This window comes from Megalobrama amblycephala, linkage group LG13 (genome assembly GCF_018812025.1).
Source record: "Megalobrama amblycephala isolate DHTTF-2021 linkage group LG13, ASM1881202v1, whole genome shotgun sequence".
Classification (NCBI taxonomy): Eukaryota; Metazoa; Chordata; class Actinopteri; order Cypriniformes; family Xenocyprididae; genus Megalobrama; species Megalobrama amblycephala.
This window is the reverse complement of record NC_063056.1, coordinates 38,498,973-38,525,614: the sequence shown is the minus strand read 5'-3', so window position 1 is coordinate 38,525,614 and position 26,642 is coordinate 38,498,973. Positions and strand designations below refer to the sequence as shown.

The following is a 26,642-nucleotide window of genomic DNA, read 5'->3' as shown; positions in this document are numbered from 1 at the left end:
AAACATAATTTTATAATTAGATTTAGAAGTGAATGCAAAAACTGCCTTATGTGCAGTTTACAAGTTTGCATACAATTTGTTATTTGAGTGTTGATTACTATATCTAAAAATGAATAGCAAGTGAATTTAGGCTAATAGTTTGGGCTCTGAACCTTTAATATTATAGTAATGTGCAAGTAAGGGCTCCCTATATAGTTTACAGAATTAGCAGAGATCATTTTTTATCCTTATGAAACTTTTACTTATTGAATTCATTTAAAGACAGTAGTTTACTGAACAAATTGTCTCCATTTAATATAAAAAAAAAAGTTTCTCCCCCTGCTGTATCCAACCGTGACTTCAAAACCGAGGTACGAACCGAACCGTCAGTTGTGTGTATCGTTACACCCCTAATTAACGTGGAGTAAAGAAATGCAGAAACGTCCTACCAGGTCCTGCCGCTCCGTCATACTCATCTTCTCAACGATAGACCAAAACCAGCGTTTGAACTGCAGCAGCTTCTCCGCATTCTCACCTGGAGGTTCAAACAAAACAACACCATTGAACAACAACAACATACAAACCAATTATTCAAGTGCCTGTAACGAAGGAATCAGTCGATCTAATTTATTTCATGTCATATAAGCAGAAAATATTTTCATGGCAAATTAAGTATAGTCAATCATAACACTACATACAAAATTATACACAATTATATAAAACAATTAAACCAAAATTTCTTATAACAATTATCTAAGAACCTTCAGTTTGATATTTGATGGAAAATCTAAAAATGTTCTTTTACAAAATGTCCATTAACTCCTTTAAATGCAAAGATCCCCAGATTATTGTTCAACATTCACAGCAAACTGAGCATCATTAGAAAAGACTCCAGCTTCGATATTTGACCACTGTTTATGATAAAACTCAGTTGCAGTGACATTAATATCTTAATTTATGTCAGGAGTGCAAAATAATCATCTGTAATTTATGATGTTTTGAATAGAATAACACGCATTCATATCAGCTCTGGGTTATGTAGCTTCATTGAACAGCGTTCATGAGGGCTTTTAGTCCAAAAGTGCTCATATCTGGAAGTATTGATATTTTACACGTTTACTTTAACTTTCTTTTTAGACAGAATCATAATTTCTATTAATTTTCCACTGATTTACACAATCTGATGAGCATTAGCAGCTTCCAGCGCTGATCCAGCAATGATTAAGATAGTAAATGATATGTGATTTTCATATGATTTGACTTATTTTCATAACAATAAAGGACAACATGAAAAATTATAAGCAAGTGCAGCAATTCTTTTAAAAGGCTATAAATAACATATTTCAACAACATATGACCAAAACCCACATTAGATCACAACTGGAAGTTTTTGCATACACTCTTTGGTGGTTTAAAGTGAGTTTTGAGTAAAAAGCCTAGTATTAATCGAATAAATTGTCATGGCTCTAATGCACCTACTGCAAAGGTGCAGTTTATTTCATGATGCATTTTGTCAAAGAAGTCACTAATATAATAAAAAAAAACAGGATATTCCACTAAAATATGCTTCATAGTCAATAGCTGTTTCCATCCAAAGTTGCAAATTAACTTGCAAAAAACTAATATCTCATAAAACATTTACGAATAAAGCATCATTCCCATCCCATGTGTTTAAGAAGAGAAAAAAAAAAAAAAAAAAAAAAAAAAAAACACACCAAGGACACTGGACACTTTTTTTCCTACAAAAAAAAAAAATGACTCGCACATCAGAGCACATAGATCAAACGCAATAAACAGTCATGTTATCTTGCATTCAGAGGATGTCGCCTGATGTTTGGGAAAACAAACAAAATGGTTTGCATTTCAGAGCTGAGAAAGAATATTATATGTAACATTGTTCTACATTACAGAGAAATATTAAACCTTAATACTACTAAATTTATATTTTAAAGGTTAAGCGCTCAAACGCACACTGGCAAAAGCAACGATTATGAATGTCGGAAAAAACAAAGGAGACTGTCTGTTCATTTGAATAATTTAATAAACTAGTGTTTGAGTCAGTGTCGGCTGCAAAGATGAAGTTGACGACACTGGCTCGTCATCTCTGGACGTGCCTATAGAGAAAAATGAACGTTGAGTTAAACATGTCGTGCAGTAAGCGCGGTACTAATTTAGCTTCCACACTCCACACGAACACTTGGATCTGCACCTAATACTAGCGCTCATTTATCTAGGGCCACTTCACATGGCTGCTCTTTCTACTACTTGCACGTTTCAAATGATAAGCCACGTTTGAGGTAGGCTTGCAGCGGTAGTCGCTGTTAGAGGGTACACATTGTTCGGCCTCACACCGATTACATTCCTCAATGTGAGATCCCAAGTTTGAGGTCAATGAATGATAGGCGAACATTTGGATTTCCAGCCCGACATATTTACCACATGGACTTCACCCCTTTCTGTGGAGTTTTATTAAAATTTGGTCAACTATTAGGGGGCAGCCCTAGAAAATGGTTTCTCAAATCAAAGTTCTTCAGGCTCCAACAGGCTCCGTTCACACTGTCGGTCCAAATCCAAATATTTGTGTATTCGATTGGAATCTGATCTAAATTATTGACTGTCCAGATTAATCAAATCCAATTAGAAAGATTTCCAGAAATGCAATTTGATTTTAAACCACATACAAGTGGTGCTCTTTCGTTTTCCAGAATATCTGCATTGGTTTCTATGGCAATGATGTTGCATTAATAGGTATACGCCAAAAACAACAGCAATGCAAGGTTTGCAATGCAGATGTTTTCTTATTTACATCATAATGTGCAGCTGTCACGCTGGACTACTGTCTTTTGAGGCAGCAGTAGAAGTTAGGAGGCTGGTCTGCGTGGCTCGTATTCCAGTCTCCGCCAGCCTTAAAATTTCATGTCTCCAATGTATTGTCATTTTCCGCTCAACTGACATATTGCAACACCACAACATTGTTTCCTATAAAGTCTAACAGGGTTCATATGGATACTGTATATTAAAAAAAAAAAAAAAAAAAAAAAAAAAAAAATTATATTATATATATATATATATATATATTTTTTTTTTTATATATATATATATATATATATATATATATATATATATATATATATATATATATATATATATATATATATATATATAGTTTTTTTGTTTTTTTTGGGTTTTTTCTCCCCCCCAAGAATTAAGGACTTTTAAACACTACTTTTTTTGGTTTTCAAGCACTACAATCAGATCTCATTATCAAACAATATCTTTATTATCTTTCAAAGTTTAAAAAAAGGTAAATAGATAAATATAAATAAACTAATAAAACAAGATTATACAATTAAAGTACAGCGCATGCAAACCATGCAATGATTCTGGTAACTTTAACCATTGAAAGGATCCTATGACAAATATATCGCTTTCCTTATTCAAACAGGTTTTTTCTTCATGAATATAAGATTGACCAATGTAACGCTCACAGCCATGCGAAATGGCTCTATATCTACATCAGACGAGATTGTTTTATCAAAAAAAAAAAAAATTTAATTTATTGTTTTTCAATAATGCAAGCATTTTTAATGTACCTTTTCATAAATATGGCTGTTTTCAAGGGTTTTCCAGTCAAATTCAAACACTTCAAGCACCTTGTACAAACCCTGTTTACATTTTACATAGCGTAAGAAAGTGACAAACCACACAAAATCCGATTAGAGCGGGTCAGACTTAAACAGATTTCCAGAAACCACATATGTAGCTCAAAACGGATTTGTAAAAATCACATTTCATGTGATTTCCCATTCACGCTTGCTAAATATGACCGGATTCCAATCGGAAATGCACAAAAATCAGACTTGGGCTGACGGTCTGAGTGAGGCTAATAATGTACCTGATTCATCATTGAAAGAGGTGAAACTAATGAGCATCTGGACGTTGACTTCTCCACAGCCGTTGACCAGCAGTCTGAAGTCCTCTGCCGTCAGGTCCTCCAGAGCATTCTTTGGAAGCACATCCAATAGGCCCTTCCGCATGGCCTGAAAAACAACATCTTCAATTACATCTGCACATGGCTTTATTTTTGGTAGAATCTCAGCAAGAGCACAGATCTTTCAATAATTGCTCCTAAAGCTTTCCTAAAGCATGCAATGCTAAGGTCAACAGTTCAATTCAGCTTGAATTAAATGCAAGTCGCCAAATGCGTAAATGTGTGTATGCAAAACCAGCAAGCTCCAAAACAAGGTCAAGAATAAGCGTAATATGGACCAGACAGTCAAAGTCCTAAAAAGTAGGGTAGGTGACTCAAAAGTCAAGTGCACTCACATGCAAAGGCTGTTCTGCCACCACCAGCATCCTGTGCTCTGCGTATCTCCTCACGTACTCGTACACGTTCAGAGGAGTCACAGGCATGTTGACCCCACCGGCCAGGAGCTCCACCTGCAGATCCAACAGTAAACATTCAGACATGTGCCAACACTGAACCCTAATGTAAACACACAAAGGGGAAATGTAGCCATTACCTGTCCAGCTCCTTCCTCCTTGCAGAGGTCAATAGCGAAGGCGAGGTCCATTGCCGCAAACACAGCCTCTGCCTCCTCAGTTTGAGAGTGTCGAATCAGCTGCCGCAAGCTCTCATACATCACCGGGTCAAAGAAAGCGAAGTCGTGCCAGTTCACCTGCAGCACAAGAGAACACAAGCCTCAGTAGGGCCCTATGATTTCTGACAGGCAAAATGCAGACAGAATAGCGAAATCCAGTCATAAAAGGTCACAAAATTTGAAAAAATTTGCATGTGATGCAGTAGAATGTACTTCTAAAAGTGATAATTATAATAAAGTTATTAAAACTAAGAAATACTTCAATTTTTCTCTTACATGTTTTAATATCAGTAAACTTGTGCAGCTCTTTGTTTGCCAAAAAATAAAAACATTTTTCATTTGATTTCATTTTAACAGATTAATTCAATTGTTAATGTTTTATGCATTTATTTGATTTCCAACATTTTTGAAAAAATTGTATTAAATCAAATTCTGGGTTGTCTTTTTCCCTCCCTGGATTTATGCAAAAATAAAATATTTCATAGGCCTCATTATTGTAAAAATGTTGATAAGTTATTCAATTGTTAATTTATGAATTCAATTAATTAGCCATGCTTTTTGATGAATAAAACATAAACCATTAAAACTGAAAAGTTAAAATGATAAACAAAATCAAAAACTATTTGGGGGGAAAATTCAAAATGATTATCATTTTTGTTAAACAACTTTTAATAGTCTTTTAAATTGATAAGTTTAATGATTTAAATTAATTAATGCTTTCTGACTACTAAAATTTAAATTTGACCATTAAAAGGAATACAGAAAAATTCAAATGGAATTTGGGGGAAAATAAAACAGATTTCACAGGGCTCTAATTCAGCGACATCCTGCAGTGATTAAACCTTTCACTATTACAGAAGTTATTATCATGTAGATATTCACCTTCCTTCCGAGCAACACCTTGATGACGTGTCTGTTGAGTGTGATGGGGCAAAGTTCATTCTGTAACAGACATAACCCAAGTATCCTGGAGGCAGAAAAAAAGAATCAGGATTATTTGTAGGAACTGGTGGTTCTCACACAGATGTTCAAGCGAACGTGTGTCTCGTACCTGCCGATGTTACGGAAGCAGTTGAGCCTGGCCTCAGTGTTCTTTCCTGGACGGGGCGAGTAGAAGCCCCTCTTTCCGGGTTGGTAAAAGAGAGGTGCATTATCATCCCCGTCATCAGGGTCGTCCAGCTCCATGTCAACCACGCTGCGGGTGGAACCGTGCCTCTTTCGGTTCTCCTGCTGGTGGAATATAGAAATTACAATTAAAAACAGACATCACAGGTCACAAAACAATTAATGTTTTGTGAAAGATTTTTAATCTCAGTGAGTCTATCCAGGTTAAATAAAGGTTAAAAATAAATAATCACAGGTATAAAATCAAGAACTTTCTTAATCTCCAAAGAACTACAAAGATCACCTCATGATGACTCAAAATGATAAGAGATGTACACTGAACCTAAGCTGATGCAAAGAACAAGAAAAGAGCCTTTAGAGTTGGACACAACATACTTGTGCTTTTTCAGGAGTGTCGAGAAGGCCGAGGTCCAGTATACTGTCGGCACCATTTTCCCTGTGCAAGAGAGAGAAGCTCATAAAATACACCACCATCAGAAAATATCTAAGTCACCATAAAATCAAATAGCATATTGAATTGGTAATAAAAATTAATACATTTTATGTAAGCAATTGTTACAATTTAAGTAATTTTACTACTATATTATTTAATAACCATTATGTTAAATACATATATATTAATTAAAATACCATAATAATTACATAAAATTATATAAAATACGTACATACTTTATAATATTTAAATACTATAATCTCAAATAACTCCATAATTATAATAAAAAAATAATTACACATATTGAATTTTTTTTGATGTAAGCAATTATTACAGTGTAATATTTTATTATTATTTTAATAACTGTTAATGTATATAATACTATAATTACATAATATAAATTATATAAAATAGGTACTTATTTACTTTATAATATTTAAATACTATAATCCCAAACAACTCCATAATTATAATAAAAAATAATTACACACACATTGCATTTTTTTGATGTAAGCAATTATTACGGTGTAATATTTTATTATTATTTTAATAATTGTTAATGTATATAATTAAATACTATAATTACATAATATAAATTATATAAAATATGTACTTGTTTACTTTATAGTATTTAAATACTATAATCTCAAATAACTCCATGATTATAATAAAAAATAATTACACACATTGAATATATTTGTTATAAAAAATAATTTGATTTAAGCGATTATTACAGTGTAATATGTAATTATATTATTTTATTTAATAAATGTTAAATATGTATATAATAATTATATACTATAATATTTACATACTATAAAGTAAATAATTTAGTACATATTTTGTATAATTTAAATTATTTAAATACTATAATAACTCAAATAACTCTGTAATTATAGTACAAAAAATATATATATCTATATCTATATCTCACACACACGTTCTTGACAGGAGTCATGAGATTATTCACCTTCCGTGAGTTATGAGGAGCTCCATGGCCTCTTCCACACGAGCTCTGAGTGAGTCTTCACTGGCCAGGAGCAGCAGCAGCTGAGCGGGAGAGAGCTCCAACAACATCCCTGTGATTTTACTGGCAAATGCCTGTAGAGAAAACCACAAAAAAAGCACATCACACACTAAATCATCTTTTCAAAAGCCACATTTGCTGACTGTTGTACTGGTTTGTACCGGCTGCATGGCGTGCACTCGTGGGTACAGTCTCTCTCCTAGAGCCTGTCTGTGAGCCGGCAGCGGCTCCGGTTCATCACTGGGGTTCCCTTCTGATGCGGGTCTGAACGGCCGTGTGTCAATTGACAGCTGTCTCCTTGAGTCCCTGCAAAAAATAAAATAAATATTAAAAAATATGTTAAAAACATTGATCTTTCATTTTAAATAATTATTAAATTATAATTTCGAATAATGGTCTTTTTTAGGGATGCACCTATCACGATTTTTCATGGCCAATTCTAATTTTTTTTTTACGAGCAAATGGGCCAATTCCAAAAGTTGATTTTTTTTTCTTTGATTAAGCAAATTTATTTGTTGTTTATTTGCTCTATTACAGGCCAAACTGGACTTAAACAAAAAAAATATCTGTAGCCATTTGAAATTAGAGGCAACCACTGCATTTTAATCACATTCCAAACAAAAATGCTACACAATTTAGCTTTGTGCAGTTGTGCTACATAAAACCTACCTGCACAAAACAAACAGATGGACTGAATGGAAATGCAAATTCACTCTCTGACAGTAGGTGGCAGTTATTTTGTTTTCTTGGTTACCTCTGTACAAAGCAGCACTACAATTATAAATGCTATTTTAATTATTAACATTATACGGAGGTAAGAATAAAAGAAGAGACACATCCATATAAACCCTCACCCCAAATACAATATTTATTTTCTTCCAATATTTCAAGCAGTGCAAACAGTAAGCTTGCAGTGCCTGGTAGATTATTTGCTCTCCAGGCACATCTGTGCTTAAATTATTTGATTATTTAAAATAAAAGACCATCTTCCATGATATATTCATGTATTTTCTGGCAAAATAAATGCATCATGAAAGATTTATGCACTTTGGGTGATAAAAGGCACTTTAGAAATAAAACATACCATTAGTACTATTATTATGTTATCTTTTATTTTAAATAATTAATGCCAATTTTAAGGAATACCCATAAAATTAATGATATTGCTTACACTTAAAGATTATCTTTTATTTAAATAGTTCAATGGTTCAAATTAATGGGATTTATAAAACATCCCCATTGAATGAAAGCACATCATGAATATCAAGAAAGATTATATTTTTAAAAATAATGAATTTTATGTTTTTTTTTTTAATCCCCGTAAAAATAATGATGTTACTTAAGCTTATTTGACCAGAAAATACATCATTAATATTTGATATATATGGCTCAGCAGAGAGGTTCAGGTAAAGTCACCTGTCACGGTCTCGTCTGGATGCAGCTCTCAGTCCTCCGCTCCTCCTCTCACGCTCACGGTCTCGGTTCCTCAGGCGCTGCATAAGATCTGCAAACACACACAGAAAACCTGAGCATCATCTTCTCAAAAACATCAGCAAACGTTCACCGCATTTGCACAGCAGATGTAACATTTATCCTTGGGGAAGAAAAACAATTTAAGGGAAAAAAGGTATTGAGGGCAAAAAATTGAAGGCAAAAAAAGCAGACTGCCTTCAATAAAATGTCAAAAAGGGGTAATAAATCAATTAAATCAAATAAAAACAAAAAAAAATAATAATGAAAAACAATCACTATCCTATAAAATGGCCTGTCAAAGAAAAGAAAAATGAGAAGGAAACGGATACATACTGCTAGCCTGCATTCCCTTGCTGACGCTCTGTACACAGTCCAGATTGGGCAGCTTGTCATTGGACAGGAAAGCCTGTGCTATAGCCGTGTAAAAGCTCCGTGCCACTCCGCTGCCCTCTCCTGGCTCATCCTTGAAAGTCACTTTCACTCGATGCACAGCCATGGGCGTAGTGGTGCAGCGACGGCCGAAGTGGGCATTGAGCTGCCGCATGGTCTGCTGGATGAGCTGCTCTCGGTCACGGTCCACCTCCAGGGCCAGATCACGTGACTGCAGGTTCCTCAGCTTTTCCATCTCACGCCGAAACTTGGACTCCTTCACCTCAAAACCACCCAATTCAGTCAGGATCTGTAAGGTTCAGAGCAAAGTAGATGTTTACAGAACTCTTTTTGATTTTCCTGTTTATTGAACAACTTTCTAACGAACGATTATTTTGATAATTGATTAATCTGTCGATTAATTTATAATTTAATCAAATTAAAATTAAATAATTTTAATCAATTTAAAAAAAGTTATTCCACATCCTGCCCAATGCTGTCCTCCAAACAATGTGAAAATATAGTGAATGTATCTATGTAGGCTTTACTATATATTATGTGCACAAAAGGGTTAAAATATAAACAGATTCGAAACCAAAAAACAACTGACTGCTTGAACTAACTGCTTAATGTGGTTGCAAAAGTTAAAATGACTAACTTAAAAAGGATCATCTGAACACAGTAATTTAAATTATTAATATTACATTTCTATGCTACTCCAATAAGTATTCCTTTACTGTTACTGTTATCATAAAAATATGATTACTTGTATTACATAGTTGTTCAAAATCACTTTCTCTGAAAATAATCTGCTAAAAATGAGCTGTACTTACAGATCCCGGTTCTGCTCCAACGTCCTCCATGAAGACTCGGCCAAACAGCTCCAGAGAAAGCCGCCAGCGGCCCAGCAGCATGTCATGAGAGATCACCATCCCCATAAAACTACAGTGTGGACTGGAGGAAACAAACAAGAAACGTCATTATCACAACACTCACAGCCCTTAATGAATCTATAAATGTTACTTTTCTTACATAAATGTGGGAAGGGGCGGGCCATCGCTCTCTGTCAAACCAATCTCTGCAAGGAGGCTGCTCTTTAACTGGGCTGCCAGATCATGGGGTGAAGGGCCTGGTTTAGATGCATCCATGTCCTGCTCCGCAGTCGGCTGCTCCTCGCCACCCCTCTGCCGAGACTCCATACTCATCACGTTCTTCATGTTTGCCGAATACGACATCTTTGTGGGTAGAATCTGGGATGAGAATTACCCATAATACAATATTGTAAAAATATTGCTTTATTGCTCATTGTTGAGACCTGTTCAGAGAACCATTTTTGTCTGCACTGGGAAATTATTTAGTTTATGTTTAAATTGGGGCTTTTTTAATCTAATCTAATTACATGATGTGCCAGTTAATCAAATCGCAAATTAACTGCACATCAGATTTGGCTTAGAAATTACCCACAAAAGATAAAAGTCATTATTGTGTTAAATGCAAAAAAGCATCAAATACACATTACAAAAAGTAGCTTTGGAAAGTATTATTTTATTTAATTCAACATAAAATGTATTACACAAACTTTAGGCTTCAACTGCCCTTTTTTTTTTCAGAAGCTGCATCTGAATTGGTATTTAGATATATTTATAGACAAAGTTTGGTTACAAACATTCTTCAAAATATCTTTAATGTTTCACAAAAGGTTTGCATGAGAGTGAGTAAACAAATAAAAATAATTTTCATTTTTTGAGGGAAACTATCCCTTTTTTTAATGAAATGGTACTCTAAATAAGAAACTTAAACTGCCAGTAGGTGGTGCTAAACATCTAAATGAGTAAGTTGAGTCATACATTCATTCAATTTGTTCAAACAGCTGATTCATTCAGGAATAATGTAAATGCTCTCTTTATGAATGGGTCATTGAAACATTGGTTCACCCGATTGATTCGCTCAAAACGCAGATTCATTCAGAAACTAAACACCACTGTGTGTTGCTCGGAGATGCACAACATCTCTGCTCTGGCTTTAATATTTGCATTTGCAAAATTGAGCAAAAACAGGCAATAGTGTGTCTAAAATATAACAATATTAACTTTTTATTTATTACAGTTGTATAAAATCAATATCACATTTGCACTTGTGCTATCCAGGATAAAAACAGCACTTGTGTGATATTGCTTAACTATATCATATGATATAAATATGAGACAAAAACTCATACAGGGTTTTTTTTTTTTTTTTGGTCCTGATATCTTAAATTTTAGGGGCACTTATAGGCTCCATCACGCAGTGAGTTGTTGCCCTGCATCATGTTCATCAGTGATCAACTATGTGAAATGACCTACGAAGGTCTGGGGGCGGGTGTGTTAAATCATTTCAACATGTTATTTTTCTATCTAATTCTATCTAATTAAATCTAACTAATACAATTAAAAATAAAAAAATGAATAAAAAAATAATTGTATTTATTTAAAATAAATGACTGAAACAAAAATAAAAATAAAAAAAGTAAATAAAGTAAATAAACATTAAACTAAAACCAAATAAAGAAAACCTAAAACAAAATAATAAAAACATGCAAATTATCATCACTTATGGAAATTATTTGTCTGAAAGAGTTAAAAAAAAAAAAAAAAAAAAACTCACAAAAATGTTACATTTACAGAAATAAAAAAATAAAAAAAAAATAAAAAAAGTTAATACTGAAAAAAACTCACCAATTTTCAGTATTGTGAGAAACCATGTTGCCATATTTACCTGCAAGCAATTCATGTCCACAGTCAGATCCGTGAGGCCCTTACTGGCCATGTACGAGGACGAATAGAGACCCTGACTTGGCCGTCCAAACAAGTCCTCCTTTCTGGCATTGGGCTGTGAGATGAAGAGGAAAAACAGCAGTGTTAAACTCAACCACCCACACTGACATCACAAACCACCTCTAATAGCAGAAGTGACAACGCAGGTACAGGGCATCACTGACCTGCAGGAGATGTGGCTGATCAGCCAGAGGAATGGCCTCAGCGAGAGGTACTTCAAAAGGATTGGGAGGGATGCATCCCAGGAACGTCATGGAGTCAGAGCGGCGGAAAAACGGATGGTGCTGTCCGGTCTCAGCAGGTACCGGCTCCTCATCCTTATCCTGCAGGGTGGAGCCTGTGCAGTCAAGAGTAACAAAGCGGTTTGATTTGATAGCAGGAAACCAGCTCATGCTGCTATGCATCACCATGTGAAACTGTGAGTGTTGCTTCGGCTTGTGTGGTACATGCACAGCGTTTTGAACTCACTCTGATTGGTGTCCTCGTCATTCTCGTGCTCAGAGTCCTCATTGTCCAGCCCGAGTTCAAGCAGTTCACGATTCCTGAAATAGGATGAAAAAATTTATTTCGAAATCTCACAACTAAAGCTAACACTTGGCTGGGAAATATCTTTGCTGGAAACATATATTTAATTAACATCAAGAAGTGGTGTGGTTATAGCAGTGATAAATCCTCAGCTTTTTCAAAAGGTTTTGATTGTGCAAACTTTCAGGATGTTAATTAAAGCACCAATGCTAAAATACATTTTAAAAAAATACATAAAATTATGTAAACTGTTAGCTTTTCCAATAAATAAGTCACTAGTCAAATCGCAACCCAGAGTTAACCCTTTTAAACCAGTTCAAAGCAAAATAAATAATTATAGATCTCTGTATTATGGTTAAGTAAAACTTAATCTTGATTGAAATTAAGCTGAAATAAAATAAAAATTGGATGAAAAACTAAAACTTATTTCAATTTTATTTTCAATCAAGTTTAATTAGTACTAAAATTTAAAAATTAAAAGTAAACAAATTACAAAAACAAAGTTATTGAAATTAAAATAAATAGAAAATCAAAAAAAGTTAATTCAAAATATTAATAATTACTATAATAGTACATAAATTGTACTAAAATAATACTGTCAAACAACACAGATTTCTTTAAGCTATGATTGTCCATATTAAATGTAACTACTAAAATGAAGATAGGGGTAGTTTACCTCTTCCTGTCAATCTGAGTGGTGTCGAGTGTCGTCTGCAGATTCATGGCTTTAATCCAGTAAATGAGCGCCTGGAAGACGTAGGCCACGTGTTTGAGCGAACACACGTCCAGCACAGGCAGAACATCTGAATGCTCGTCATTATGGGAACGCATCAGAGACAGGGCGTAGTTCAGGAAGTCTCCTCGTGCTGACATCATCCCCTGACGAGCAGTCAAAAGTGTTGCGGCGCGCCTGAAACACAAAGCATGAAATTATTCGATGTCAATAGAGTGCTGCAGGGATGGCATATTTTTGCAGGCCAAAACCAAGAAACAACTTAGCACTTCCAGTTCCATCATCCTTAAAGGGTTAGTTCACCCAAAAATGAAAATTCTGTCATTTATTACTCACGGCTAATGCCGTTCCAGACTTGTAAGACCTTCGTTAATCTTCGGAATGCAAATGGAGATATTTTTGTTGAAATCCGATGGCTCAGTGAGGCCTTCATAGGGAGCAATGACATTTCCTCTCTCAAGATCCATTAATGTACTAAAAACATATTTAAATCAGTTCATGTGAGTACAGTGGTTCAATATTAATATTATAAAGCAACAAGAATATTTTTGGTGCGCCAAAAAAAAAAAAAAAAAAAAAAAAAAACAAATTACTTAGTGATTATTTAGCCAATTTCAAAACACTGCTTCATGAAGCTTCGGAGCGTTATGAATCAGCGTGTCGAATCCGCAGTTCGAAGCGCCAAAGTCACGTGACTTCAGCAGTTTGGCGGTTTGACACGCATCCGAATCATGATTCGATACGCTGATTCATTATGCTCTGATGCTTCCTGAAGCAGTGTTTTGAAATCGGCCATCACTATATAAGTCCTTTTTTTTTTTTTTTTGGCACATCAAAAATATTCTCGTCGCTTTATAATATTAATATTGAACCACTGTACTCACATGAACTGATTTAAATATGTTTTTAGTACATTAATGGATCTTTAGAGGGGAAATGTCATTGCTGGCTATGGAAGCCTCACTGAGCCATCGGATTTCAACAAAAATATCTTAATTTGTGTTCCGAAGGTCAACAAAGGTCTTTCAGGTGTAAAACAGCACGAGGGTGAGTAATTAATGACAGAATTGTCATTTTTGGGTGAACTAACCCTTTAAGTCAGTGGGATTTTTGTTAAGTGCTTTGTTAAAAGATTTTTATAGCCCAAGTTTAGCTTTTAACTTCTGCTGATTGTATTTAGGCTTCAAAATTCATAAAAGCTGTGTTCATTTGTGAAGATTAACATGATGAACAAAACATTTATAAATCATAAATGTTGGTCACAGAGCTTATTTTCTGCCAAATGGAAAAATCCTTCAGGGCTTTTGACAAGAGAACCACAGAAAATAGATGGGTGAATTTTCACTTCATGGCAAATTGAAACTGGCCAAGGGTCTTACCTTCGACCTTCAAGTGTACGGAGACTGGCCTCCTCTCGTGCAGTCATGCGCTCCCTACGGCCTGTGTGCTGTGAAGCATGCAGCGGGTGGCTGGGGTGACCAGGATCCCCGGCTGATGACAGAGCTGAGCCGTACCGCAGCTGCGCTTCAGTGGAATCCATGATGGACACCATCCAGTTCCAGGTGGGGATCAACTTATCCTCAACAAAGTTCTGAAAAACGATGTGATTTTGTTATACATTTCCTTTATTTATGCAGTTTGCTTGGGTAAAGATCGAATGCCTCACCTGCAGATTGACGGCGTCCTGATAGGTGAGTTTGACGGCAGCGGGGTACTGCGAGTAGACCAGATGGTTGTATTTGGGTATGAGGCTCATGAGGTCAGAAATCTGCCGGATGACGATGCTGTAAGCTCGAGCCAGGCTGCTGGCGGACGTCAGGTAGCTGCTGGAGTTACTGGCCTCCAGGGCTGCGGCGGCAGCTGCTGCGCTGGTGCTGATGGCGCTGCTCCGTCGCAGGTTTGAAGGGTCAATGTAGATGAGTCCCGTGGAGCTCGCTGGAAGATACATTAGTATTATTTCCAGTAACAGAATAACTTACCATATTTTCTGGAATACAAGTTGCTTTTTAATCATCTGAATATGCTGTGACATTTTCCAAAGCGACTCATATAATGCAATTAACAATCACTATGAATTCAAATATGTGTGCTTTGTGCATGTTTTCTGTGCTTGACGTTAATTGAAAATGTATTCAAGAGCGACTAATAATGCAAACGAAAACCTGAAAGTGCTAAGAGTTTGAGATAAATGAAAAATAAATGAAAATAAATGAAATATTACTAAAAGAAAGGTAAAAAATATTTTGATTACACCATGATACGTGACAGAAAAAAATACACTAATTCAGACAACAAGAAATCACAATTTTCGGGTATATAAGACACTTTTTACAGAAAATATTATATTGTAATGGCCTGTAACATCTTGTCATCCATAACAATGAATAAATTATTAAAATAATTAAAAATATAACCATTTGAAAAAAGCTGAAAAATGGCTTTGGACAACAAATGTACCTCACCCTCATGATAACTAATGCAGTTAATCTTTTTTGGACAGGTGGTGGGAGTTACTAACCAGCAGGTGTGGATGAGCTGGATGGGGCGCCGCCAGCAGAGCGCTGGCTGGGTGTAGTGCGAACAGCCCACTGCATGGACCGCGGTGCCTGGGCCGCACTGTTGGCATGTGCTGAGCCCGTTGTTCTCTCCAGAGGCTCATCCAACAGGAAAGTCTCCTGATCCACATCGTCACTCTGACTGCTGCTGCTGTCCGAGTCACTGGAGTCATTCGACTGGGAGTCGTCCTCGGAGAAGAAAGCAGGAACGCTGCTAGCACCTTCAGGAAAAAGACACGGAAGGTTATTCTGAAGTCAGCATCACAGATATTATGAAATGCATGCACACTTTATTCTAGCCCAGTTTTTTACATTATGGTTTAAAGGTGAAGGGTTTTATTTTCCACACCAAAGTGGCATCAAAAAAACAGAAATGCAATTGGTTTGAGTGCCCCGTCTGGACCTGACATAACACTTGCATTCGTTTTGGGCAGGGCTACATGTTTGTTTGACTAATTAAAGTGCTTGAAAAGTCATTTTTGCATTTCCATTTGATGATACTAGATGCACAGAACCTTTCTTCATTTTCTTTGTTTTTTCTGCCTAATAACATCAGGCAAAGCATCTGCCAAGAAAAATTTGCCTTTTGGGTAACTCAGGTATTTACAAATTTTGTGAAATGTGATTAATGTACATTGTTTCTTAAAATAAATAAATGCTAATGAGAGTGTGCTATACCACTAACTAGTTGGTCTGTAATTTCTGCCTGAAGTAGATGTAGTTGACGCAAGGGCGTCTGATGTACACTTGTCAGCTCACTGAAAGTAATTCTACAGGTGCCACATGGACAAATTGTAAAACAAAATGCATTTACAGCTCTTATCAAAAGCCATTATAGCCTACTGCACACTCAGTAGGTGATGTGGAAGGTTAGTTGAGAGCAAAACAAAAAGGAGGGACCATTCTGCAGCATAATTGTGGCAATTTTGACAGTCAAATTGAAGCACCTGCTTCAGATCCAGCGGTGGCGGCAGTCACAACGCTTCTGCGGCCACTTGCATTGTCCTGGTTGCTATGGTTACTTTCACTGTCGCTCTCAGTCTCAGCAGCAGCCAACAAATCCAGCTCCATGTCACTGCCTGCAAGAAAAAGATTGTGTGACTTCAGCCTCGTTTACAAAAGAAATTGTTGGCTTCTCAACAAAAAGACAACAAGCAGCACCAGTGTTTCTAACACATGGTTTGTTGTAATATAAAAATTTTGAATAGCAGAGTATGTAGGGCTACGCAAGATGGGCAAAAATATTATCCCAATGTTTTTCCATATTCGATATCAGTTTCTGAATTGCTTTACTCTGAATTGGTCTGTCACAACATTTTAAGGTCAGTAATTCCCCGATTATATCCATTGGCAATGGCAACACTGTATAATGACGTTTATCCAGGAATTTGTAGCTAGCCAATTAAATCTCTCAACTCAATATTTTGTCTCCAATTATTTACTTATGTGGCAAGTAGCCATATGATAAGTGGAACGTTGTACATCCATCAGTCCACAATAATTGTCATTGCAAAACAAACCTTATAACAATATTAATTTTATACTATTGGGAAAGGAAAAGCATTCCACATGTTTGCAGACCTCAAAAATGAATGTAAACAATACTTGTTTGTTTACAAGCAAACTCCACAGAGTAAGCCATCTTTTAATTTAGGTTAATCTTGAAATAGTATTTTTTTTCCCCCCAGATTCTGTACATTTTATTTTTTTCTGGATTCAGCTTATGATAAACGTTGCTTGTATGAATTAAAACATCTCAGTGATTCGAGCGATCGTATATTTACCATCTTCATCGTGCTCATCATGCTGTCCTTCGGCCTCTGCGTTCTCCTCCCCCTGCTCCTCCTGGTCATCATGGTGATCCTCTTCACCTGCAACTCCTTCCACCACCTCTACCTGAACAGGTGAACAGCCAGGTAGCATTTAGAGAATGAGCTTAAAGTCACCATGGAATCAAAATGGACAATTCTTATTTTTTAATGGAATACTGCAGTATTTATTATAAATGATTTATCCGTGCACATTTTTTCTTTTTAAATTCATATGCCTCAATCTTTAATCAAAATAACTTCCTCTCCCTCTTCCAGCAAAATCTCTTCTCTGATGACGTTTTTACTGGCACAAGGGCGGTCACTCACTCCACCAATAGCAAACCACAACCATCCAATCACTTCCCCATGAACAAAATCAAGCTCTGTTTGTTCTCGTTTCACTTGGATGTGTGTCACAATAGGGAAAAATAGATGATTGCAAAATCCTTTTCATGCCGACTTTATGGCAAACAAATAAACTAGCCAGCCAATATATAGGTCAGGGTAATAAAATGGCCAATATTTGGCAAAGCTGTGCTACATGCAAGTGTAGGCCATCGCACCTCTTCTACGTCAGCAGAAACAATATCATCCTGCTCCTCATCGCGGCCACGGGCCGTCTGGGACTGGCTGCTGCGGCGGGGCTGGGGGTTCCTGATGATGTACGAAGAGGCTGACTGACTGGAGCTGAGTAACATAAGACAGCATCAGCATCAACAACAACTTAAGTAAGATCCATTAGAATGCTTTGCAATAGTTTCAGTGGAAACCTAATGGAAAAGTTTTAATTGTGGGAGGCAAAACATAACGCAATGCAATACAATGATGCATTTTTCTAGTTATGCAAAGCTCTAAAATATTTTAATCGGGTAGAAAGAGTAAAAAAAATATTTTAAAACCCTTTTCCCTAATTCTTATCCAGTATCTTATCACAAATGACTGGAAACCTCTGGAAACTTCTGGAATTCTGAAATTTAATTATTTTAATTCTAATTATTTTAGTTATTTTTTTAAATCCACAGACACTTAGTTTCTGTAAATTCTAAAGCGTCACACACCTGCTGGACTGATCCGGGGAGGGTCGTGGTGGCAGTGGCTCCACAGAGAAGAGCTCCTCACTGCCCTGTACAGCATCAATGCTGGTACTGGCCAGAGTGAAGGGTGCTGTAGGGCGAGCGATACCCATGCGCACTGGCACAATCAGGGACTCCGCCACATTACAGAGCTCTTCCACTGCATAAGGCAACAGCGCCTGGAAAACACGCCTGCACTTCCCGATGGGCTGAGGGATGAAGTTGCTGAAGGAAATACACAAGAGAGAGAATGTGAGCAGTGCGATTAGATTTTTCTCTTTAATGGAAAAAAAAAAAAAAATAGAGATGGACCGATGTATCGGCCACCGATATTTATCGGCTGATTTTTGATCCATTTACAACCATTGGTATATCGACTATAGCATGAAAAAGGCCAAACAAACAAACCAATGGTTTATTAATTAACTTTGCAATTTATCAGCAAAGTTTTGATCATGATCATTTAGAGGCCTTAGAAATTTGTGTATCAAATATACTACAATAGGTTTTATAAGGTAAAAAAAAAAAAAAAAAAACTATATGAAAAGTGTACAATATTGACTTTCAAGATGAGGTCATTAGACAAAATTATTTTATGTTGCATAAAGCATTTGATTTCACATATTGCTTTTATACTCTATATTTTATAAACTCTCTTTTCCATTCATCAGCGTGACTGACAACAGTACAAAGTGAAGTTCAGTAAATAAGTCATACTTTTTCTTCTTGGACGATGCCATCTCCACACTGAGGATGACAAACACTCGGGCCACAGAGCGCAAGAACCTCCGTGTGACATTGATGGCCTCCTCTCTGCGGCCGGGGGTGTATTTATTCTGTAGTTCCTTCACCAGGGTCCCTAACAGAGTGTCAATAAACTGGGGAACAGCGAGAACAAGAGAAGACAGTTAGTATAGATCGTATAGATATAGTTAATTTCTGTTTATTACTGTGAAGCTGCTTTGAAACAATCTAAATTGTAAAAAGCTCTATATAAATAAAAGTGACATGACTAGAGCAAAGCATAACTACAAAAATTTACAACAGTAATTTCTATGAATTTTCCAGGTCTGGAAAGAACAACTGCCATTTCTTCCACTCACAGTGATGTCTGGTGCACACTTGACAATGAGGCAATGTGTAAAACAGTCCAGCCTGATGGTGCCGCTCTGCTGGTTCAGGTACATCTGCTCCTCCGGTAAAAGGTGAGCGATTCTGCTGCTGGCGCTTAGTCTGGAATGATACAACCATGGTACGTCAGCAAAAAAAAAAAGTCACGAAAGCTGAATGTGTCCAATGAAATTTGCCTGCGGTGATAGTTAAATGTTCTACTTACGGGTCTTTGTTTTCCTGAGAGCCGAACATTATCATGGACTTCAGCGCGTTCCAGTCCTGCAACACGCGCTCTAGAGCCAGCTGGGCAAAGCGTGGAGGCTCCAGGTCATGATCCGGCATATCCGAGTCTGAAAGACAGAGACGTAATAAACACACAAAAAATCTTCTCAATAAATGCACTAATAAATCATGCACAACAAAACCAAAAGACATGTTAAGAAATACTTCTCAAGATACTACTCCACTTTTCATGCACTACAGTAAAAGTTAAACCAGATTCATGAAAATTCTTTAACTGCGATTTCCTTCTTATTTTATACATGACACCCTATTCAAGGTAAAATGTTTGAACCATTAGGTGCACATGGTCCTCCAGAATGGTTCGGTAGTCCTTGAGATTGGCATATAAATGCGTGAAACCACCAAAACTATATAGGCCAGTGTTTCAGTTTCATTGTCCAACCCCTGTAAATGTGAGTGTGAGAGAAGTGACACTAGAACTAAAATTGATTGGTCATGATTATGCATGATGCCACTTTGCTGAATTCAAATTAATGAATTCGAATTCAGTAACAACTCAAATAGGGACCTTGTTCTTAATTTTATAATTGACAATTTTCAGCAGCATTCAGCACATACGAGGACACGATCACTCCAGCAGCATGCACACACAGACAAAGGACGCATTAACCACTAGAAAGAGTGCAAAAAGACAAATTAATGCAACAGACCGCTCCATCTTGAGACAGGCTCTTTAAAAATGAAATTAATGGTGCATTTAAAAAAAAAAAAAAAAAAAAAAAAAAAAAAAAAAAAAGCTGAGTGCTTAACTCCCATCAAGTAATTTGTGGTGAAAATAGTGTGCATGCTTATGATTATATTATGATTGCAATAATTTGCAGGCAGCCCAAAATATGACCTTTCAAGTGTTTTTCATTGAGTTGATTAGAGTCTTTGGTAAGAACCGCCATACAATCAAGATAACACCAAAGCCTGTAATTTTCTTTATTAAGAAAAATAAGATGTTCTAAAAACTTAATCTGATGCACTTAAGATAAGTTCCAAGAAGTTCATAAGAATGTTCCTAAGGAATTTCTTAACTTAACGTAATGTAAACTATATGATGTAAACTATATTATCACCAAGCTCTAAATCAGCTAAATGCTATAAGGATTGATGATTTTAACACATTATAAACATTAACATCATGATTTCCTGTAAAGCTGCTTTAAAACCATGTGTATTGTGAAAAGTGCTATATAAATAAATTTGACTTGACTACTTTAAGAAGATTTTCGTGAATCCGGCCCCAGGTCCCTTCCCTACTCAAAGACAGACCTTCAGCGCTGGCAGCCTTCCGGTTCCTGTCCTCTCGGATGCGAGGTGGGCGATACTGGCAGTGTTCCACACTCTGCCTTGCAACAGTCTGCACCAGAAACAGCAAGATGTGCTCTCCCCTATCAGTCACAAACAGAGGGGGAGAAAGAGTTCATGATGCAGAATGTAGGTTGCCCCGATGACCCCCTAAAATGGTTTGACAACAGAAAGTTGGAGCAGGTATTGGTCCTTTTTTAAACAGCACATAGTGCAATAGTTCCTAGTGAACATACCTGCTGTTAGGAGTGGTAACAAGATTAGTGGTGGTCAGGAGCCTGTAGAGCAGATCCAAACGAGCTGCTTTCTGGCCCGCGATAAGAGTTTTGCATTTACACTTCTCCCAGCAGTCACAGTATGCGGTGGGAGATGTTCTCTTCAGCCTGGAGAAGAAACAAGATGAGCATGCATTACTGTTTTTAAAACCTAGTGAACTACTTTGCTGTGGTGTGACGAGAGCTCTCGCGAGATTAAAATGTGACGAGATTTCTCGTCAAGGTGAAAAGCTCTCGTGATATTGCCATGATGGAGTGAGAGGGTGAAATTAGGATTGAATATGCCACCGCTACATTTACATTACGCCTACACTGTCGTTTTGCTTTTTAAAGAAATAAAAACTATTTAATTCAGCTGGACAATGGTCACTTCAATCCCATCCAGCTCATCCAACATGAGCTGCAGAGTCATACATAGTGCAGCAGGAATCAGAGTTCACTGATCACATGATGAGTGTAAGTGACGAAATCACTGACAAGACCATGGCGGAGGATTTGTTGCACAACAGAGCCTAAGCGCCTGACAAATGCCTCATCTCGTTCTCATGAACTAAATCTTGTCTTATTTTGTGAGCCAACTGTCTTGTCACACCCCTAATAATAACTAAAATGTACCTCTGTAAGTAGCTGTTTTGAAAAAAATTAGATTAGCAATTTCAATTGGTCAACATGCCACCAATCTATAAAACTTAAAATACAGACCAGTTCAATAACGCACTTTTAGATTGAATTTTACAAGATACTTTAGCATTTTTGAAAAGTATAGTTTTTAGTAATATATCAACAGTAATTTTGTTATATACTTTTGTCATTTTAAAATATTTTTAGCTTTAATTTTTTTATATTTATTTCAGTTTTAGTATTTCAAACTAAATTTTAGTTAGTTGCCAGGGCCAGATTTCTAATTTTCATTTTATCAAATTTTTATTTTAGTTTAATTTCAATTAATAACTATTTTTGACAGATTGTTTCAGATAACACTCCACTTGGTGCAATGCATTTAAGAATTTCTCACTTCCAAAAGGGGAAATGTGGTGAAAATTAAAGTGTCAATTTTGCACTCACTTGCAGTCATGACCCTTGTGGCAGACCCTGGCGCATTCAGTGCAGCAGCACAGAGACTCCAGCAGGCCGCAAGTTCGGCACTCAAAGATATCCTGCAAACAGACAAGTTCGGTAAATCATATTATACACCATAATACGCTAAATACACTATTTCCGATGTTGATAACTCTGAAAACGCATAATCATAATTAGTCTGTGAAAAGGTTATATTAAAGGCTGTGGCATTTGTACCTGGTTGATGTGTTCTGCTCCAGTCCAGGTGAAGCTGCAAGTGTCGTTACAACACAGGACATAGAGGGGAGAGTCATCAGGATTGGTGCCTGAAGGACAGATCATCTCCATGAACACTGACGCTGCATCCTCTTTTTCTCCAAGACCCGGTTCACCTAAACAAGAACACAAGATCATTAGGGTCTCCGGATGTTTTGAAACATGCATCTAATTTAGTTGACCTGCATCCATGTACTTACCTTTGGCTATTTTTTGTGCTGCTTCTAAAACAGTAATAGCTGCTGGGTAAGCTCTCCCACTCACTGCCAACATGAACGGAGTCATTCCACGAGCATCCCTATCAAACAACAAAAATAAAAACGGTCAAAGATAGCTAAAAGGAGATTGGCTATCCTTTAGAGCTGCGGCAGGGCCACGTACTTGGCAGAGAGCAGCTCTCGTAAGTGAGGTCGCAGGACGACGCTGTCACACATCAGCTTCAGTATCAGGTGAGCATTGGCCTTACGGTCTTTAGACTCCACTACTGATGGTTCAGATGAAGGTCCTTCAGAAGACACGAGAAAGATTGAAACCTTGCTAAAGAAAGCTTTAAAATTATGGCACAGAGCAGTGGTTCTTGACTGGAGGGATGCTGACCCAAAAATAGGTTTCAAGTCTATTCTGATTCAGGGTTATCATTTTTAAACAAAACCATAAATAATTATAAAAAAAATAAAAATAAAAAAAAAACTTACTTGAAATGCCAAGGCAACATTTCTCATTTTCATTTAGTTCAAGTTTAAGTGTTAAAATAACTAAATTAAAAAAAAAAAAAAAAAAAAAAAAAAAAAACTAAAAATTAAATGTTAATAAATACTATGCATATATACTATAAATTCCTATAATTTTTTAAAGACAAAATTACTAAAACAAACAAAAAAAGAAATTATTTAAAAACAAAAACTATAATAGAATATCAATTATACTAAAATAAAGGACAGATCAAACCAAGGACAATAACTATAATTATAAAGAAAAAGCTTTAAAAATCTAAAAATGTAAAAAAAAATAAATAAATAAATAAAAATACACACCACACCACAACAATAACGATAAAAGGCACAGAGGAACAATATCGTTTGAATCACTTTCGGGAATTATTTTTTCCAGCTGATGAAAACAAACTCTTCACAGCCAATCATCAACAGAACCCATCTTGCTTTGAAAGCCTCAAGCATTTAAAGCTGCAGATGACAAATGCACTTATAATAAGCAGAACAATACTGCCCGTTAGTGTCGATACCAATATAGTTATCGTTACAGTTATCTCTCTCTTGATGTTGACGGCCCTTAACGCTGTCTGATTGAGTCACCACTTGATGATCAATGAAAAATCTGGGTCCTGGAGCAAAACCAGTTGAGAACCACTGCCATTTGGGAGGCCAGTTCACGTACCTGGGATGGTGGAAGTGCTAGGTCCCTGGCTGGTGCCTGTGGAAGCAGTGGTAAGGGAGCCCACTGCAGGGGCCAAGATGAAATCAATGTCACCGTCTAGCAGAGAAGATGGTTTTGTAAGACATCAGGCTATCGCATGCATGCAATATATCTGTTACAGCCCAAGAACTGCTGAACTCACCAGGGTCCATTGGTGGAGGGTCTGGTACCCAGCTGGGAGGAGCAATAGGGGGTGAAACTGGGTCTTGGTGGTCACTGGAGGAAGGGCCGGATTCGTGGCGGCCCAAACCTGCAGCGCGGAGGGAGCGCCTCATCATCTCTCTCAAACGCAATCTACAGAAATGAGAATAAAAACAAAAGTGAAATAACTATACACTATCAACAAACAAATACAAAATCTTAAACAGTAGAGCATTGCGCTTGCAACGTTAAGGTCATGGGTTTGACTCCCTGTGAATACATGAACTGATAAAATATATACCTTGAAAGGGTTCCTGTTTTAAAATAAATACAGATAATTAAAGAATTTAAAACATTTTTAAGGCACAAATAAAACGTTAATACCGTATATCCATAAAGAACAAACCCATTCAATCTCAAAATAAATCATCTCCAGATTCTTTTAATTGAACAGGATGTAGCACACATTCAACTAAGTTTAAAATACTCAAATCAATTTCAATATGTATGTATATTGAATAAAACAAAAATATTTATCAATAGATACAAACTAGAGGATTATTGATATTTGATTTTGCAGTTATAATAATAATGTATTTAAAGCAAGGCAATAAAATTATGTCAAAACTAGTAAAATCTTTTTACTTTTAAAATGTTTAGTCTTTCTTTCCTGTGACAGGGTGGCTCAGACACAAGCTGCAAGACTTTACAAGGAATTTAATGCCAGATACAGTTTACTGTATAACCAATAATATTTTGAGAGAGAGAGAGAGAGAGAGAGAACACATTGCAGGAATTTAATGATCAAGCTCAAAATACACTGAGACCCTTATTTTGAATAAATCTATTTCACTACTTCCAGAAAGAGATGAGATAAAATAAGCACTCTTACAACCATCTACAACATATTACAATATAAACAGCATAATTTATCAAGCATTTGCTCAGCTTAAATGCGCAGTATTCATTAACTGAAACTTCTGAGACCTTCTCTGACTAGAACATGCAACAGCGCTGCATTTTTACTTGAAATGCTGCACTCACATTTATTTAATTCAATCATAGTCTTTTAAAGATTAATAATCACATTAGGCTGTAGTGTGCTTCCTGTTTTTCCATTCCCAGGTACAAGTCTTAAATTCATTTTAAGATTTTCAGGACCTATGGGAACCCTGCTTGAATGCAATTTTAAAAAATGGCTTTGGTTAAAAATGCCTGCCAAATGCTGGATGTAAATGTAATTTAAGTAATATAAATAATGTGCAACAATGCTACAATATATGCATTTCCTTGCTCTATTCTTCATTTTCACCAATTTTTTAAATGCTTCTCCAGTGAAATGCTTTTCTGTATCCCAGTAATTCTGAATACTGACCCCCGGCTGCTGGATGACCCTGTGCGATTCCCGGAGCTGTTGCTGGATACCACTGAAATGGCATTGGCAATGGCCTCAACCGCAGATAGCCTCTCAGCAAACGTGTTCCTTTCAGACCGCTCTGCTTCTGAAACACATCGTATATCAATGTAGTCATCTCAGGCTGGGTTTCATAAACATCCAACATCAGCAATTTTCCAAAACCTAATGTTCTGCCTCGCTTGTCACCGCAGAAAACTACATATTGTAAGACTTCACTTGTGTCATTACTGAATGACCTTTTTTGAACGAATCTCTCGAATGAGTGATTCAGTGACATACATTTTTTTTTAACAGTCACTTGTCACCACCTACTGGTGCAACAATATAATGATACCATCTTTATTTGAAGCATCAAGATACTTTAAAAAGATTTATTCTATTTTGATCGCTACCATAGACATCAGTGTTTATATGCAAATTATAAACTTTTATCCCAGTACTTCTGTGAAAATTTGAATTATTGTAACAGAAATAGTGATACTGTGTGGTTGTTTTTGAAGCAGTTTCAGACATTTGATGTCTCTGGGTAGTGGCAGCATGAACATCTGAATGTTCGCTGTGATTGTACTTGTAATAGCTGAATTGTTGTCATTTGGGAATAAGATTGTGTGCTTGTTTGAATTGAGATTGCAATCTTTTTATGATTAATCGTGCAGCTCTATAGTATGATACTAAAATAACACTATAAAAATGCAAGTTTACCTTCCTCCTCCTTGGTTTCTTTGTTGCTGACAGGGAAGCAGACGGAGACACAGGCGTGGAGGACGTTGCGGTTGCCGTCACAGCGGTGACCCAGCAGAACGTCCAGAGCGTG

General features: G+C 36.4%; 1 protein-coding gene across 5 annotated transcripts in view; it reads right to left on the bottom strand.

Annotated features, from left to right (window-relative positions):
* Positions 1 to 26,642, bottom strand: part of ubr5 (ubiquitin protein ligase E3 component n-recognin 5) — a 51,306-nt gene that overhangs the window by 1,227 nt on the left and 23,437 nt on the right. For 3 of the 5 annotated variants that reach the window (XM_048153909.1, XM_048153912.1, XM_048153913.1), the window contains 37 exons: positions 26,531 to 26,642; positions 25,787 to 25,913; positions 24,413 to 24,564; positions 24,232 to 24,327; positions 23,218 to 23,341; positions 23,037 to 23,134; positions 22,798 to 22,952; positions 22,567 to 22,658; positions 21,463 to 21,609; positions 21,191 to 21,309; positions 19,854 to 19,980; positions 19,621 to 19,750; positions 19,235 to 19,395; positions 18,503 to 18,742; positions 18,008 to 18,131; positions 17,418 to 17,529; positions 16,581 to 16,712; positions 15,597 to 15,854; positions 14,745 to 15,013; positions 14,458 to 14,669; positions 13,022 to 13,255; positions 12,289 to 12,362; positions 11,985 to 12,157; positions 11,762 to 11,875; positions 10,040 to 10,257; positions 9,841 to 9,961; positions 8,972 to 9,317; positions 8,582 to 8,669; positions 7,327 to 7,471; positions 7,109 to 7,239; positions 6,081 to 6,141; positions 5,632 to 5,810; positions 5,463 to 5,547; positions 4,503 to 4,658; positions 4,306 to 4,419; positions 3,875 to 4,019; positions 429 to 514 (listed from right to left, as the gene is read on the bottom strand). The exon at positions 26,531 to 26,642 is cut by the window's right edge and continues 99 nt beyond it. In XM_048153909.1, coding sequence (XP_048009866.1) covers positions 429 to 514; positions 3,875 to 4,019; positions 4,306 to 4,419; positions 4,503 to 4,658; positions 5,463 to 5,547; positions 5,632 to 5,810; positions 6,081 to 6,141; positions 7,109 to 7,239; positions 7,327 to 7,471; positions 8,582 to 8,669; positions 8,972 to 9,317; positions 9,841 to 9,961; positions 10,040 to 10,257; positions 11,762 to 11,875; positions 11,985 to 12,157; positions 12,289 to 12,362; positions 13,022 to 13,255; positions 14,458 to 14,669; positions 14,745 to 15,013; positions 15,597 to 15,854; positions 16,581 to 16,712; positions 17,418 to 17,529; positions 18,008 to 18,131; positions 18,503 to 18,742; positions 19,235 to 19,395; positions 19,621 to 19,750; positions 19,854 to 19,980; positions 21,191 to 21,309; positions 21,463 to 21,609; positions 22,567 to 22,658; positions 22,798 to 22,952; positions 23,037 to 23,134; positions 23,218 to 23,341; positions 24,232 to 24,327; positions 24,413 to 24,564; positions 25,787 to 25,913; positions 26,531 to 26,642 — 5,457 coding nt within the window. The remainder of the gene's footprint in view (positions 1 to 428; positions 515 to 3,874; positions 4,020 to 4,305; positions 4,420 to 4,502; positions 4,659 to 5,462; positions 5,548 to 5,631; positions 5,811 to 6,080; positions 6,142 to 7,108; positions 7,240 to 7,326; positions 7,472 to 8,581; positions 8,670 to 8,971; positions 9,318 to 9,840; positions 9,962 to 10,039; positions 10,258 to 11,761; positions 11,876 to 11,984; positions 12,158 to 12,288; positions 12,363 to 13,021; positions 13,256 to 14,457; positions 14,670 to 14,744; positions 15,014 to 15,596; positions 15,855 to 16,580; positions 16,713 to 17,417; positions 17,530 to 18,007; positions 18,132 to 18,502; positions 18,743 to 19,234; positions 19,396 to 19,620; positions 19,751 to 19,853; positions 19,981 to 21,190; positions 21,310 to 21,462; positions 21,610 to 22,566; positions 22,659 to 22,797; positions 22,953 to 23,036; positions 23,135 to 23,217; positions 23,342 to 24,231; positions 24,328 to 24,412; positions 24,565 to 25,786; positions 25,914 to 26,530) is intronic. The other 2 variants (XM_048153911.1, XM_048153910.1) reach the window with 2 other exon arrangements.